Below are 17060 nucleotides of genomic sequence, written 5' to 3'. Positions count from 1 at the left end.
ATTAAGCTGATGGGGCAGTGGAGCTAATAAACCTGAGAATCTGCCAGGTCTTGTTTTACATAGAGTAAGTAGAGTGCTCAGGACAGCTTGAGTAAATAATTCAGAATACCAAACAACAAAAATCAAACCCCTCCATGATCAGAATGGAAACCCAGAAAAGGCCAAGCTGTGTGCCTTCTGTGCAGCTCTGCCCTGCATCCTTGCTACAGGTCACTGGCCATGCAAACTGGAATACAGGCATCAGACTGACATGGCAGAAGTGAAGGAGGGGGAAGTGTAGATCTTTCTTCATACAACTTTCAGAATAAACCTTTTTTACTGTCAGCCGTCATCAAAATTAGGTGTATTTTTGAGAGGCATTTTCTGAAGATGCAGTGGAAACAGACTACAGCTAAAGAGAGAGGCAAAGAGTAGAAATCTTCACTTAGAGTATCCCAAAAATCCTGGTAGGAATCTTCAAGTTGGTCTGAATGTGCTCAGGATCATACCCTTGAGGAAACAAGGATTTGTCAGCGTTTGTTAGCTGCTCACAATTTTAGATCTTCCCTGGCCTTCTCATTTCCTCCTTTGCTTTGTCATCCCCCTCCTACTCAACTTTGCAGATGCCAGTTCCTGTTTCTAATGTCAGCAGTTCTCAATCTTCTCAGATAACCCTGTTGTTGTTTGTGCCTTGCTACGTGAGGGAAACAACCCATGCTTTCTGTTCCCTCCTAAAAAGTCACTGCTGCTCTAGCTCCAGCAAACCTAACCCAGCCCCTGCTCTGCTCAACTTCTGCCCAAATCCAGCATGTCAGACTGCAAAAACTGGTAATGCCTCTGGTCTCAGTGTGGGGAAATAACCAAAATCAATGTTAGAAGCATGGGTTCTTTATTCTCTATCAAACTGGCCTTAATTTTTTATTTTTACCCTTGCAATTATTCTTGAATTTTCTGATGTATGTTGTCTCTGAGAGCCACTAAAAAGGGTGGACGGATTTGCAATAAAATATGTACAGCTCTGCTAAAGCAGTTTTACATTAGTTTGCATCAACTCTGAACTAATAGTGACGTCAGTCATTGAAAAGCTCAAGAAAAGTACTCTTTACTAATGCTAAATATTAGCAATAATTGTTAGTGTTAGACCTAGTAGTTATCTTTGCAGATACTGCTGACTATTCCATATCATACAAGAGAAAGAAAGATTCTTCCTCTAAACACTTAATGTGCTGTGAAATTGTGTGGTATTTGACTCAAAGAACTAAGCAATAACTTTTGTATCCCATCTCTTATTTCTCGTATTCCTCCATCTTTGCGTGATGAAAGTTCCCCTTCCAAATGTCATTTGCCTCATGTATATTTATTTTAAATGCCTGAAATGGAAACAAATTTCTTCACAGCTTTCTTCTATACATAAGAAAAATGTAGCTAACTGCTTATAAAAGAAGCGAAGATTCCCATATAAAATAATAACAATAACAATAGTTATTATTATTTCATTCTAGAGGGTGGCGTCAAGAGTCAGATTGTGCTAATGGCACAGAGAACAGAAAATAGTAATATCAGAATATCAAAGAAGACCAAAATCTTTGTTTTTATGCTACTCTTCTGATAGCATCTTAGTGTATTTTAAGGAATGGTTAAGGATATTTTTAATCTTAGTCTTCAATTTTTGTAAGTGGAGCAAAGAAGTGCCTCCCTTAGTTTATTTTTTATTTCCTCGAGCCTAATCTAAAATATCTTAGCATTGTACCTTTCACAGGTGACCTGTAGCTTTTTTATGAGAGTGAAATGCCTGAAGTGCTTGCATGCAGAGCAGCAGGACCTGATGCCCTTCATTTCACAATAGCTTAGAAAATAGGCTTTAATGGCAATCGTGCTGATACTTCCACCCAAGCCAGGGCTCAGAAGGGATAGGTACAAGTAAGTACAGAACTGTTTGCTTTCCCTTTCCCCTGCTTTACTGTGGGATACCCACAAACATTTAATTAAAGCCATTGTATGCATGCTTAACTTGGAGATATCTGTGGTTCCTTGAAACCGTTACGCAGGAGCACCAAAGAAAATACAAGGGAGTCACTGAAGGAAAATACAAATGAATTAGAAAAGCATAGCAACCAGAGAATACATTTCCCATAATACAACAGTCAAAGGTCATGAGATCACAGATGCTCAGTTGCTCATGCATATCATCTATTCTCTCCACTTGCATGCTTGCTCTGGAGAGGGCAAAGATTTAATGAGGATGGGGCTAGCATTAGCAGTTCTCACCCTTCCTCACACCCTACATCTCAAAGAGCACTGAAAGCCTCTTTGAAGTTGGAATAGACACACATTGAATTGTCCCAATGCACACATACAATCTGGAGTTTTCTCATCAGGTACAAAAATACAAGGTGACTGTTCTCTTCCGGATGCCTTGAATGTGAACAAAGCTCTCGAATCAAAGACTTGCTGAATTGAGGAGTTAAAAGAAGTTTATCCATTGCATCTGTCTTTTCAACCTGCAGCAGCAGCCCTTCTTGGTCTCACGGTTTCTATTAGTCAGTTCATTTTTCCCAGCTCCTCGAGAAGAAATCCTGTTCAGACAAAACAGCACTCTATTTACAGGAAGCTTGGCAGGGTCAAAAAGTGACTGTAAAACAGATCTCTTGTTAAAACCGATACAGCATTTGCTCTGATGAAGATACAGCTAGGACTCAGCAATCTCTGATTTGCTATCAAGGCCTTGAAGGTGATCTCAGAGTCAGATTTGTTAAACTTGGTGCCATTGTGTTGTTATCACTTAGCAGAGCTAACTCAGTTGCTCCAAGTCCCACTTAATCTGTGCAGCTCACTGCTCACAGCTTCTGACCTACTTAGTCACTTCCAGTCTTTGATTTTAGTCTTAAGGCCTCTTTTCTGAGCTGGCATGTGACTGCCATTTAATCTTAATCAAACTTCCCTGAACTTCCATTACTGTCAAGTACAGCTTCTCTCACCATAATACCCACCCTTGTGAGTGCAAGAAAACTGATTTACAGCCAACAGTCTGCCACTTCTCTTATGCTCCATGTTCATCTTTGCTTTGTTTTTCTTCCCGTATGAGTCACTTCTTCCCCCTCTCTGACACATCATGCAACACTTTGTTTCCCTCAATCTGTCAGTGGCTGAGATGGTGCCCTGCACACCTTTACTGCAGAGATCTGCTGAGTATTATTATAGTGTGTGCCCAGCTACCGTGTGCAGATTCAGAAAAAGCTAAACACAAAGAAATTGAGTTGCCACAGGCTGTTTCAGAAAGTCAACTCGTTTAATATGCTTTTGCTCCTGACCAGAAATGATGACCAACTCAGTTCCCCTATGCCTTGCTTAAGAGCTCCTTATGCAAAACACAGCTGTTTAATCTATGCCTCTCCACCTACCATCTCCCCTGTTACTTCAGGGCCCTTGTTAACTTTACAGATGCTGGAAGCCCTTACCAGCCTAAGGACTTTCCCAGTTCTCACTGGTTCTGAATGCTGCAGCAATGTGCCTTTGAAATAGACTCCTTCAGCCAGTTTCCTTCCACGACCAGAATCCAATCTAAAGATGTTAATCCAGTACCACGGTGAGTTTTGCCTGCACAGGGGCACTGATGGGATCTGTTGATTTTTGAGATTCTTTCACCACAATAGAGAAGTTCAAAGATATGGCCTGGTGCTCTTAGTGGCCCAATGCTCTTTGGATGTCAGATACAAAACATTTAGTGGCAATGTCATATGCCTGTAACACGTAGGAGAGATTTGTTCAATCCCCTCTTGCATGTATGCCCTTTCCTGACCTTTTTCAATATGCCCAGTTCTGCTTTGCTCTCTTCCTCCTATTTCTGTGCTCATCAGCACTCATCCACTTTTGGATCTTGTTGTTATCAACATCTGGAGGTTATGTGACCCATCACTGAGCGCAGCCTTGTCCTCTTAGGAGGCAGAAAATGCCACACATTTTGGAAGGACAAATTAGCTACAGGCCATTCTTACAAAGCCTCTCCTTCAACTTATCTCAAATTGTATTTTTGAACTGCAGTCACTACACACTGTAAGTTGAAAACAACCACTTGAGCCCTTTCCAGCAAGGCTTTGATACTAGGCCTGGAGGAGAGATAAGCAGCACATTGAAGTTGTGGTATCTCTGTAACTGAGGGCGGGGAGTGAATGGAAACATGCCCTCCTTCTGGCACTGCCTGGCTCTGCTTGAGGGGAGAGGATCCAGCTCAGCAGCTGGGGTTCACACGCATGGCGGGAGCCAGCGGCCTCTCAGCTGATGACAGATTAGACTCAGGGCTGGTTAGTGGGAAGCCTGTGATTAGACTTCAGCAACATCTGTCTCTGGCACTAAAGGAATCACTGCTGTGGGCTGTGATTTTCTCAGCAAACTGTAATTATACCAGGAACCTCATTCCTGCTAATTTTCTCAACAACTTAAGTGCAAAAAAGTGTGAGTAAGGATGCAGGAAAGCTGAAACTGTGAAAGGAGCAGGAAAGAGGCACCTGCTTAATTTTTTTTCAGCCCATTCCAATTATTTTCTCTCCATTTCTTAGAATTGTATGAATCACAGATTGTTTTCTCCTGGAAGTCAGTGCCCAGGTTTAACTACCTGAAGTTGACCTGCCATCCACCTGAAGCTGATAGCACACATCCTCTCTGTCCACTTCTGTCCCATGGCAACCTAAACAAGTGTGGTGGCACTTGCAGAAGGTGTCATACCAACTTTTCCTTGGCAGTGCCACCTCTTTCCTCCCATGGGGGCAGCAGTATGGAGTGCTGGTCTCTGATCACCACTGTTCTCAGGACATTCCCAGGAAGGTTTGGCCTGGGCAGAAGTGTGGGATATGGGAGATTGCTCAGGGCGAATTTAAACCTTACTCCCAAAGGTCCTGTCTAGACTAGGATTTAAGAGTTTGAACTTTAAAAGTGTTATGTTGTATAGAGTAACTCTCTGTTTTAAAAGATACAGAAAAGGCAGTAAAAGTTTGAACTCCCAGTAACACCTGGTAAATTTTGCCAAAATAACAATGTCAAAAAAGAGTAGGATTTTCTTGCAAGATTTCTCTGCCAGAAAAATCTTTTTGTTTGTGCAGTTGTAACTCCATGGTTGCTCATTTGCCATTCTTTACTCAGAATACAAGAAGAAACAGATTTTTTTAAATGTATGTGTAGAGAGGAGGAGAAATATCTAAGTGAGAGTTTGCCAACAGAGCTTTACCATCCAATACTCAAGATGTAGACAAGATCAAAATGATTCAAACTAATCCATGTACTTCTTCACTTTTCTCACAGCATTAATGTGACTTTTAGTATACTTTGAAGGCAAGAGTGTCTTGTGTATGTTAAGCAATTTTATATCAGCATCATACTCTTCTAGAAGAAAGCAGAATTGTTCCTTACCAGCATGTCTGCACTTCATCCTGCAGCACATCTGGCAGCACAGCCAGGGATGAGAGTGTGGCAGCAGGAACTTGACCCTTGGGTCTGAAAGCACTGGGAAGGCTGCAGTTGGCAAGCAGGCCCCTATCTCCAGAGCCAAGCCTCTGCAGACTGGTGACACATCTGGAGTAGTCTGGAATTGGCACAAATGGCTGTGGATGAGGAGGAGAGAGGAAAGGTTAGAAGGAAAGTGGAAAAAATGCCTCTTGCACATTTCACTTTCTTTTCCATCTGCTTGTGTGCTGTTGCTGTGAGCTATTAAACAGCTGCAGTGCTCTCTCCCAGAAGGGACTGTGATTCAGTGGAGATGGAGGATGATCCCTACAGCTTAGGGCTTTGGGAGCCCCCTTGAATGGAAGGGGCCAGAGGAGTAATGTTTCTCTGATTGACTCTTCTACTAAATACACTTGGGAATTCAGCACTTGGGGCAGTAGCCAGAGATGCTGTTCAGGCTCCTCAGACCTGAAACTCCTGGCAGGCAGTGGGTACTGCTGAGTACTTGTGACTCATTCTTGCTGAACTAGGTGAGTCCTTCTTGTTTCTTGCCTTCCAAGCAGAACCTCCCAACTCTCCTGAACTGGTTTCAAATTTCAAGAAGGGCAGATTACTCAAGCAAAAGGTGTTTGCAGGCTTTGAGACTGTAGCTTGGGAAGACAAAGGTAGAGAGGGAAGACCAGGAGAAGGTGGAGTAGGCCTACAGTGACTGCCAAGATCTGAGCAAAAGAGCAGATTTTTTGCATCCATTCAGACACTCAGCAATTTCCTGCATTGTTCCTGCAATCAGCATGCTCCACCTGCTTTTACTTAACCATTTCCTGTTTACGGCTTCCAAAAACTTTCTGGTGCAATCACTAATCTGCCACAAGATCAGTCTTTATGGTTCCTTTTGAGCAGGCTTCACTCACTTTTTTTCTCTGTCTTCAGTACACAGATCTTTCAGACTGAGGCCCTGTGTGCTGTGTGTGCATGTCTGCATGCATGTGTGCTTGCAGCCAGTAGTTATGGCAGGAACTTGTTCTTGTTCATTTGTTCTTTCTCTTAACATATGCCCCTTCTTTTCCTTCTAAGTCTTGCTGGTTGTTGCGAATTTGAGCAAAGAAACAAACAGTAGCACTGAGGGCTGGTGCCTCTTTCTGTACAATAGAGGGCTCCAGATATTTAGAGGAAGGACTCTTCCCATTACTTTCAAGATCTAAGTGCTCTCCCACCAGTGAGGAATTTGTTCTCTGCATAGCTTGCCCATGCTTTGAATTATTTTCCAGATTTGAAAACAGTGAGGCAATTTCTTCTAGTCTACTGTTCAGTTTCTCAGATGTGAAAGGTAAGGTGTGAGGAGAAGGAAGGGTGAACCCAAGAAAAATAATTGTTTTTTTTACAATGTAGATGGCTCCCACAAGTGCCCATCACACATTTAGTCATGTCTTGCAGAAATCAATAGAAATGCCTGCACGCTTCAAGTCTACTCTCCTTAGCTATATTGCAGATAACACTACAGACACCACTAAAATAAAATCTATTTTTCACTGTTTTTCCTGTTTGTTTGCTCTTTTTATTTCTCTTCTGAAGCAGTGAAAATAGATTCTTAAGTTTCCTCTCTGATTCTCATGCTCTTGCACAGTGCTGCAATGTTTGGGTTGTGGTGAGCACTGCAGGGGAATGTTCTCTTCTTAAAATAAATCATGGAAACATTTCTGTTGGAATCAGGGCTTGTAGAAGTTTACTTTTTTTAAAAAAAGAAGAATGTCAGGCCAGCTTTGGCCTGGCACTATATCCCTTTAGAGGGAACAGACTTCTGATGCGTGTCAGTGTATATGTACTGATGTGTGTGTGTGTGTGTGTATGTGTGTGTGTGTATATATATATACACACATACATATACGTACACACACACCAGCACACATGCCAGGTACACTGGTATAACTGAGCACTGAAATCATCCTGTAAGAACACTGGACATGTTGGGCCTGTCAGACAGATCTGCAAATTCCTTAACTATCTCTGCTGCAAGTTAGTGTAAGTCAGGATGCTTTCTCTGTCCCCTTAGGTGTAGAAGGAGTTGATCTCTCGTGTGCACTGGCGCTGCTGCTGAGCTGTTTCACGCTTTGGAAATTAAGTTGATGCTCTCAGACTCTCACATGTTTCTGGATATTTTATCAAGAACACTAAACCCCACTCCCTGCTTTAGCTGTAATATAAACATGCAGCAGTATCACTTCTGTATGGGTTATAAGAGATGGCCTGGGCATCGCTGATGTCCAGGCAGCTGTCTGCTGTAGGCACAGCACAACCCCACTTAGATCAGAGTTTGCTGAAGTATCCTTCAAGCTCTTTGTGAGCAGCTTTTGAACTTCCATCAGGGAAAGGAAGCAGTTGTTTTCTGCACAGAAGTTTCTTTCAGATTGGCCCAAGTATATAAAATGGTTACTTTGGTACCCATCCAGCACAATTCATTCAATATTTTGTGTCAGGGTGGTTGTCATCAGTGGCATTTGCCCAGGGTGAGTCACACCTACCCAAGCAATGATCTGAAAGAGCCCTCAAATATTTTACAGGGTACAGCCCTGATAAATTCATGATCATATTGGACCACACAGCACTTTATAGAGCAGCTCCTTCTAACCAGATTTCAGCCCAAGAGGCAACTACTTCCAAAAGAAATTCTCTGGTTCAGAATCCATCTTTATTTTCCAGATGTTTCTTTCACCACACTGCTTTCTGGCTACATTGTAAATATGAGTACACTCAAGAAATTTTTGCTTTCTTCCTCCACCCCAAAATTGAAGGAAAGCTGAACTATATGAAAATGAAGTGAGAACTGAGACCCTGAAGGAAAATGGCACGAGGTGTAGAGAACCATGCAAGACTCTTTCCAGGAAATGGGCAGAAGGTTCATCACATGAGTCACTGTAACCTTAGATGACTAAATTCTTGAAGAATAAACTGTCAGGAATATGATACTGCTCAGGACAGTTCCAGAGGGAGACGAAACCTTCTTAAGTAGCTGTTGTTTGGTTTTTTGTTCGTGATTCATTCCTGAGGAAATTGCTGAGTCCCTGGCCAGCAACGGGGTGGAGGAAGTGCGGGCAGTGCCAGCCCTTGGTGGAGGGGGCAGGCAAGGCATGCTGGGCTGCACATCCTGCTGCTCCTGGCACCAGCTCTCCTGCCCAAGGAGCTGAGAAGGGATCAGGAGCACTCCATGGCTGTCCTGCCCAAGTGAATAGAGTAAAACAGGATCACTAGTGCTCATCTGCCCAATGAATCAATTCACAGCATGTTTTTGTCTACCAGCAGGTATGAGACCAAGAGGAAATGAAGATATTAAAACTCTAATGCCAGCTCCTTTTAAAAAGTTTTCTTACTCTACCCGCTCCAAGCAGTTAACCAAGTTCTATCAATAAAACTGGCCCAAAGCTCTGAATTTGGATTTCAGAGATGGTCTTAAGATTTTAAGCCAGTAACAACAGAAGAAGTCAGATGCCTTCCAGAGCTACCTCCAGAGGAGCTGAACTAGCATAAACAGCACTGGGGAATGTTTGCAGAAGTATCTTGAGTGTGGAGAAACCCCAATGTTCCAGCACGCTGCTGTCAGTTCCCATCTTGATGAGTTTCACCCAAGCATTTAACATTTCAGCATTAGTTCCGTGTCTCATAATGCCATTTATGTAATGATTGCTCATTTGGTTCCCATTAAAATAATGGTATTTCTTCTGCAAATCACTGCCTGTAAAAATCAAGCCACTCAGTTTCTCTTTAGATTGTAATAAAGGAAATAAATAGTAGGATGCACATTGTAATTCCCAGAGAATGGGGGGCTTTCTTTCCCCTCAACATACCACGTTCAGACATCAGAATTAGGAATGTGAAAGATCTGTTACGGGTTGATGAATCCATCTCCTGCAAAAACACAGTGTAGTTACCCCTCAGAAGATGTTCCTCAGATACTGTATTGATAAATGAGTCTGCAGCTCTCCATAGTCAGAGAGAGAGAGTCATTTCTCTCTTAAAATTGAAGAAATGGAAGGTACAGTTCTCTCAAGTCATCACAGTGCCACTGTACTTTGAGACAGTGTAGAATGATTCCTTGTATTGTATATACCAGCACTTTGAGGAATTCAGTTTCACATGTCTCAAACAATGGCGGTTTCATCTCTTCCTGTGGGAGCCTGCTCTGCAGCCTAACTCATTTCACCATCTGGAGCATTTTCCTGAGTGTCTGCTCACTTTAAATTGTCTTTTAATTGTGTACCCACTATTTCTTCTTAAAGGTAATTTGCCAAAAGTTTCTGTTGTGTGAAATTCACATTCTGTTGTGCTTTTTTTTTTTTTTTTTTGAGGATTGAGAAAACCTTGAAAGATTGATGACTTCTTCTCTTTGCTTTTTCTTCCTCAGAAATAATAAGTAATTAATAATATATTACCGCTTTTTTAGCTATTCATCTCAGTGATTTACAAGGAAGATCAACATTGTTGTACTCTTTTTACAGATGGAAAAAATTGAAGCACAGGGCAGGAAACAACTTGTCTGAGATCATTCAATGAGCCCATAGCAAGACTTGGATTTTGAAGCAAGTCTCCACAGTACTGCCCTACTTTTTTCTTGCTTTTTTATTTTTTTGGCCCAGTCTAGTTCCCTTTGGCTTTGTTGGAGTACCTAGGAAGGACAAACTTTCCATGAACTTTATTCAGAATTGCAATATTGTAACTGAAAGGTCAGCTTGTTGAATATTTAACAGTTACTATCTTTCCAGTGTGTTGGTCAAGCATCCTAATTAAGCAGTGATAAATAAAACCAACAAAGCATTTTAACAGACTAATTCAGTCCCTAGGGCCCAGAGCTGAATTTCCTTCAGCTAGCCTGTGTTTTCCCAGTTGCAGATTGTCCAGATTGAACACTGTATATATGAAGCACACTCTTATCAGCACACTGCAGGGAGATTTCCTTCCTCCTCAGTGCCACCAGGCTTACTTCACCTGTCCTATTTCCCTTAGCTTAGTGGTTTTCAGTAAGTGTGTTTCTCAGAATCTGAATAGTTGCTGAATTATAAATCTTCCAGTTTGGAATCATAACACCACAATGTGTACAGCATGATAGACATTGTGGGGAGTGATACCCAGCAGAGCCCTGAGCAGGCTTACCTGGATGTCACAACTCTCTGTGGGCTGCTAAGGGATAGAGGGTTTCTCTTACTTGCCTTGAAGCTTCTACCTGTCCAGCCTGTGATTTCAGTGTGAATATCTTTGGTGGGCCTGGAGACTCCTGAGCAGATGGTGTGAGTGTTGTTCCTCACCTCCTCATGGGGAGGTGAGGGCAGCCAGTTCTGTGTGCTTGCAGCCTGGTGTGCAGGGGCCTTGTGAGTGCCCCACAGTCTGGAGAGCGAACTGACAGCACTCACCACATATAAGGTGCCTCACTCTGTGTGGATTGAGGATTGAGAAATCAGGGCTCTGGCTAGGCCAGAGTAAGAGCTGAGGGATAGCACACAGATCCTCCTGGCTGCTGACCATTGTCAAAGTATGCCAGCAAATGAAGTCTGTAGCGTTATTCCCCTACTGCTCCTTCAGGCCTCCTTCATTCCAGATGTGATTGCAGCAGCAGCTGAGGATTTACTGAAAGCCATAGGACTGCTGTAGGTCACTGAGCACATGACATTTGCTTTCAAATTGAGTTTGAGAAACTACCAAGCAGTGTCACGCCTATGTCTCCTGGCTATGTGAAGAGAGGAAGCTAAGAAGCAACAATGATTACATAAAGCAGGGAAATCCCCCCAGACTTCCCCCAGACTACCTCAAACTGAAGCTGATTTGCATGTGTTCAGTACAAATAACTTTGCAATGGCTTCTAGCCCCATGAAAGGGTTACATGTCCTTGCTTATAATGATATAATCAGGCCACTTCTCCAAGTTGAATCACTTGGAGAAGATAACAAAAGATCAAATCAGAGGCTGTGTAGAAATCTAAGCAGTTTTATGTAGCACATAGGCCTGCTTCAGGTGCAGATACAACTCGGTATTGCTATTCCACACAAAATCAATGGGAACTGTTCAGCACCTGTTAGTAACCAGCAGTTATTCCAGAAAAAAAAACTGTGTTATGTTTTATAATTTGTGATTATGGATGGGTGGTATCATACATACCTTCCTATACAAACCCTGTTTGGTAGAAAATGGACCTTACTGAAAACTAGAACAAAGCTATGGTATTCTTGTAGTTAAAAACTATGGTCATCCACTTTACAAAACCTGAGACTCATTTGGCCTGGAATTCCTGAGTGATGCTGTTCAAATCCAGTGGTGTTAAACAGACTTCCAAGATTCCTGTGATTTGTTTTAAACATCATGGTTTAACAGAAACAAACAAGTAAGCAAAAAGAGACAGCATATTGAAAATGCACATTTACTGGGCTATCTAAAGCTCAGAAATGTAGTTGGCTAATATGACACCACAAAACTATTTTTTGTTATCTTCTATGCACTAAGAATGACAATGTTCATAAGCCTAGTATGTCATGACTATGGAATGTCTGGATTGTCCTTGAAGACAGGTGGTATTTTCTGTTCCCTTGCTTAGAGAGTAGGGCTTGAGGATTTGTTTGTTTGTTTGTTTGTTTGAATAGGATGAGAATATAGACTTCTCAGAGGCTCATGATGAGCTGTTTCTTTGTAAAGAATTGCTTTCTTATCCTATCTTTTTATTGAAATAGGTTCTCAGATACATTTGCTGTCAGCCCTCTCCCAAAGCTAGATGGAGTATAGAAAACTTCACTTATTCTCTCCCAGTAAATTCACAGAAGGACTCCCTATACATTTTTGGGGTTGTCAAGCCAGCTTTATATTAAGTTTAAGTACAGTTGGGTAGTGCTTTAGGTGTCTTGCAGTAAATACCAAAGCTGTTTTAAACAGTCTTAGAGGTGCTTCTGTCAGTGTAGCATATTTCCCTTGAGGAATATGGGAAATGAGAGTTATCATCATTGTCAGTATGGTTATACCAGGACAGCTATAGGAGCAGCTCTTTTCTAGTGTAGTTCCTTTTTGGTATAGTTAACAAATAGGGCTAAAGAGCAAGAGGAAAACTGAGATACAACTTACTTTGACAACCTGTGTAATAAGCCTTGTGGTTTTTCTACAATATCACCTCTGTTAATCATGGCTTCTTACTGTAAAATATCCTGCCTTTTACTTTCCTCCTTTCAGGTTTATTGACTTTATTCAAGCTTTGGTACAGCACAGTAGGAATCAGCCCAGGTAGAAGCTGGCCATTCTGCAGAGTCCTTCAGGCACTTATGCTATGATGGAGCTTGTCTCAGTGGGTCACCTGCAGAGAGTGGAAGAGAAATATATATTTGAATAGGCCTGAGATGCCTTGCAGCACAGTTAATAGCAGCAAACCTGAGGACATGACATGATCTGACTGCTGCTTGGTACCTCGGATATTTTGGTCCTGGTAACCGTGTGTGTTTCTCAGTTTGTGTTCGTCACCTTGCAGGTTGCTCAGGAAGGCTTTCATTTTGGTTTTAAATATTTCCTCTCACAAACAACAGCCTGTTTTCTACATAAAGTGTCTAATCACAGTCATATAATGTCCTTTATTTACTAAGAGACTGCTTCATCCCAAAGCACTTTACAGTCTGTCAATGACAGAGGTCTAAGACTAGAAGAGGAGCAGATTATACTGGTTGGGAGCAGGCTCTGATCTCAGCCTAGGTATTAATAAAGCATGTAAAGTGGAGTCATAATATTCTCTCTGAATCCAAGGCTATTTGCTGTTAGTTAGAAAACATATTGCTATTAGATGTGCTCTCTTTAACTCTAGAAAATGTGTTTGAATTGTCAAACATGAGCTGTAGTAGAGAATGTCTATCTTCTTGCACATCCCATTCTCTGTTCATGGGTACTGGCTATGAAAAATCAGTTTTATTGGAAAATTAGGGTGGTGCAAGTACCCTGGCAAGTACAGTATTCTCAGCAAATACATGCTGGCCTTTGAGAGCTCTGGCAAAGAATGGTAAAGGGGCCTTGACCAGTCTAAAGTTTGGCTCTAGAGCACATCAGAAAGTTTGCCAGCCAGAATGAGAAGGAGCGTTTGGACACTGGTAACTAGAAGGACAACCAGACATGCATAAAAAAGAGGATCATTACATGCACATCAATCCATTTTCAGCAGATTTGTACCATTAGTTCATAGTGAACTTATTACCTTGATTTGTTTTTTGTATTATTGTATTTTTGTATTTGTTTCCAAGTGGTTGTTTGCTGAAGGAAATGGCAACTTTGCAATTTCATTCAGAAATATCGTCATTGAGGTGTCTTGTCTTTACTGTGTGTTTCAGATCAAAAGGATCAAACTAATTTAGTTTGGGAAGGAACCAATCCTGCCCTGCAGCCCATACGAGTGAGGAACACTGCCTTGAAAGATACTTTACATGATGCTGCTTTACCCAGCACTACTGGTGAGACTTCAAGAAATACATCAAATCTATAGAAAGGACAAATGAAACCTCGCCAAAGACTTGAAGGAATGATGACATTGGCTTTCAAAAATCTGGTGAAGCAGAGATTGAACATTCTTCTTCTTTCATCTCTTCAAAGACTGACTTTAAAAGCAAGTGCTGTTCTTTCTATATGTGGGGCCATAGTTAACTCTGAACTTAGGGAAAACCTGTCTTTTGTTTAGGTTAATTAAAGTGACCTAATAATAAAAGCCTCTGAACAACATACATGGTACTGAAGAAGTGTAGGCCACGTGTGCCGTCCTAATTCACCTCACCTTCTCATCAGTTTGGAGGAACCAATGGCCAAGCACAGGAGTGTCCACAGCCCAAAACACTGTGAAATGTTCACTTCCTTTTTTTAAGAGAATGATAAGCCCACTCAGTGGCTTGATTACAAAGCAATAGTACAGTAAGTACTTATTCCTGTAACTCACTTGGAAATGATGTAAGAGTTACAAATAGCTGGGCTCAGACTGTTCAGAATGTTAGGAGAACAGGTAGCAATCTAAACAGTGGGAAGATCAATGTGTATTACAGCTGCTCAGCTTTCTCTGTCTTCAAAGCACTTTTGAAGTATTCACAACATGACTGCAAACCACAGAACTGTTTACTCACCTTACAGACTTAGAGAATGTGTGACTTGCTCAAGGCTACTAAAAGCATCACTGGCTGTGCTGTGATCAGGATGTGTTCCTGGCTCTCAAGCCTACAGGAAAGCCATGGGTTCAGTTAGTGCCAGCTGCTGCTGAAGGCACCATTGGCTGAGAGGCTGCTTCTGTCCTCTGCCATCACAGGGAAAGCCTCCCTGAGCACCCTCTTGAGAACTGTACAGAAATATGAGAGGTCTGAAGTAGTGCTGAAGTAGCTGAAGTAACCCAGCAAGGAAACGACTGCAGTGAGGCCACCTGGGGCAGCCAGGCAGGCAGGTTGCCATCTGCTGTTTGCTGGCAGTCTGGGGGTGACGAGAGAGTTCCTGGGAGCACGTGGCCCCTACTAAAAAGCACTGCACACTGTTAAGGCTGGCAGTGGCAGAGATGTGGAAGCTGATGTTGCATCACTCCCCGCCACCAGACAGGATGGCATGGAGAGGCCAACTCTGCAGCTCTCTGCTTGCACGCTTGCTCACACAGCTTTGGGCTCTCCTGTAACAAGGCAGTTTCCATCACAACAAGGAAGCTGCTGCATTTCAATAAGCTACTTCTAAAAGTAATACATTTCACCCTGGGGAAGTGCAATTTCGCAGCTTCAGTGTTACCAGTTTTATGCTTTGAGGAGACCTTTGTAACATGCAATTTTAATTTTATTTTAGCTAAGATTTAGATTTTCTGCTTGACAGTGCTGCACCACCAGCCACTCAAACCCTGCTGAACTTGCCTGTAGCCATTTTATCTGAGTATCTTGTAAATATTTGGTAGAGTACTCAGACAGAGAAGTGTTTTTTGCTCTTACAGTCACATGCCTGGTTCCAGGACCTTTAAGAAGTACAATAGACTGAAGGCAGGGAAAATTCCACTGAGATGCATTCAAGTCTCCAGGGAGCAACTGCACTTTGTTTAGACTAAAATTTTTCATTGCTGTCTCTCTCTATTTAAAAAAAAAACATGGAAGGATTGAGAGGGGAAGCTGGAGGGTTTCATTATTATAAACACCAGAATGCAAGGAGTTTTCACTCATTTTGGTCATATTGCAGAGCTGTATGCAGTTGGAGAGGGAGATAAGCTTTCCAATGCTCTCTGCACTACCTGGGAAATTTCCATCAAGTTTTAAAATGTTTTACAAACATTAATGAATTAAAGCTTAATCCCCTTCTTCTCATCCCCATGAAACAAGTACAGTTTAAAGAGAGGGCTAATGAGACTAAAATAGTTGTGCTTTGCTGAGGTCACAGGGGCAGCGTGGTAACAGAACTTGGGTCTTTGAGTCCCAGCTTTCTGTCTTACACCAAAAACAACACACCTTCCTACACCACAAACAACATACATTCCCTCCCTTTCCAAGACTTGCTCTACTTCCCTTCCTAGGATATAGTGAAAACATGCTGGCATCACACCTTGAGACAACCTTGGGTTTTCCCCCTTGCTCACGATTGCTGTCCCATGGAATTAAGATGTTGAAAAGATCAAAGAGGGATGTAAGGTGGGGAAAAAAAAACAAGTCACTGCTCTATCTGCCTTGGGCATGTTCTGCCTCCACTGCTGCCAGTGGAGTTGGTGTTCTGTTGAAAGCAATCTCAAACATGTTTGTATGTATTTCCATATAATATTTAGGCAGAACTGTGGTAAAAATGCCATCATCAACAAGAGAGCTCATCTGTCTGATCTTCTTGTCTTGGCTGACAAGAAGATCAGACAGATGAGCCAATAAGTCACTCGTGTATTGAATAGATGTAATTTCATTATCCTTCTGTATGTGACCTGCATTTCTTACTGCTTCTTATTATTTGCATCCTGTAACTACCGCTGCAGCCATCTCTTTCACCTCTTCAGAAGAGAGGGATAATCCGTCAGCCAGTTCTTCTCCAGTGGTAAGAGTGAGGTTTTTACCAGAGAGATTAATGGTTAGTTGAAGAGAGCTGTTCCAAACAGGGCCAAACAAAAAGCAATGTGTATGAGATGAAGTAGAAGACAAGGAAACAAATCTATAGATTTAAAGCTCTTAAATTATTTTCCCCTTAGCTTCTCTCATTCACACTGTGACATAACCAGACATGCAAAGCTGGATGTATATTGACAGTGACCAGTGTACACAGGACTGAGAGCTTCTTGCACTGTGCAAACAAATCTGAAGTCAGTTAGCTACCAAAACCAGATCAGTATGTACCAGCTATTCTAGGCCTTGTAGATGAGGGATATTGGGAGAAAAATCAGTCCTCCTGTCTCTCCTGTGACCTTATGATGTACCCCAGCACTAGAACCTTTGGCCTCTTAACGCTGTTACCTTTTGTGACAAGGCTCCAGCACTGGCCCGTGGGTAGGCTGCTTCTCTAGCACTCTTTCCTGCAGAGGATCTGGACTCAGTGCAAATGCTGTGCACAGTGCTCATTTCATTCCCTGCTGAAAGGCAGCCAGGCCTGAGGTGGAACATGGCAAGCGCTTCACCGCACCTGGCAACTCCACACAGCTGCTGAAAACAAGCGAGGAAGAAAGCAGT

At 42.2% G+C, this 17060-nt stretch overlaps 1 protein-coding gene across 2 annotated transcripts in view; it reads left to right on the top strand.

Moving 5' to 3' along the window:
* RAD51B (RAD51 paralog B) overlaps window positions 1–14101 on the top strand; it is a 354337-nt gene extending 340236 nt beyond the window's left edge. The window contains exons 10-11 of one of the 2 annotated variants that reach the window (XR_009274842.1): window positions 3421–3565; window positions 13749–13825. Coding sequence is in view for 1 of the 2 variants with exons in the window: in XM_058807286.1 (XP_058663269.1) it covers window positions 13749–13900 (152 nt within the window). In the remaining variant the exon portion in view is untranslated. Of the gene's footprint in view, window positions 1–3420; window positions 3566–13748 lie in introns of both variants that reach the window. The other variant, XM_058807286.1, reaches the window with a different exon arrangement.
* The last annotated feature ends 2959 nt before the right edge of the window (window positions 14102–17060 follow it).

This window comes from Ammospiza caudacuta, chromosome 6, assembly GCF_027887145.1.
Source record: "Ammospiza caudacuta isolate bAmmCau1 chromosome 6, bAmmCau1.pri, whole genome shotgun sequence".
NCBI classification, from domain to species: domain Eukaryota; kingdom Metazoa; phylum Chordata; class Aves; order Passeriformes; family Passerellidae; genus Ammospiza; species Ammospiza caudacuta.
Note: the sequence above shows the minus strand (reverse complement) of the source record. Positions and strands in the feature narration are given on the sequence as shown.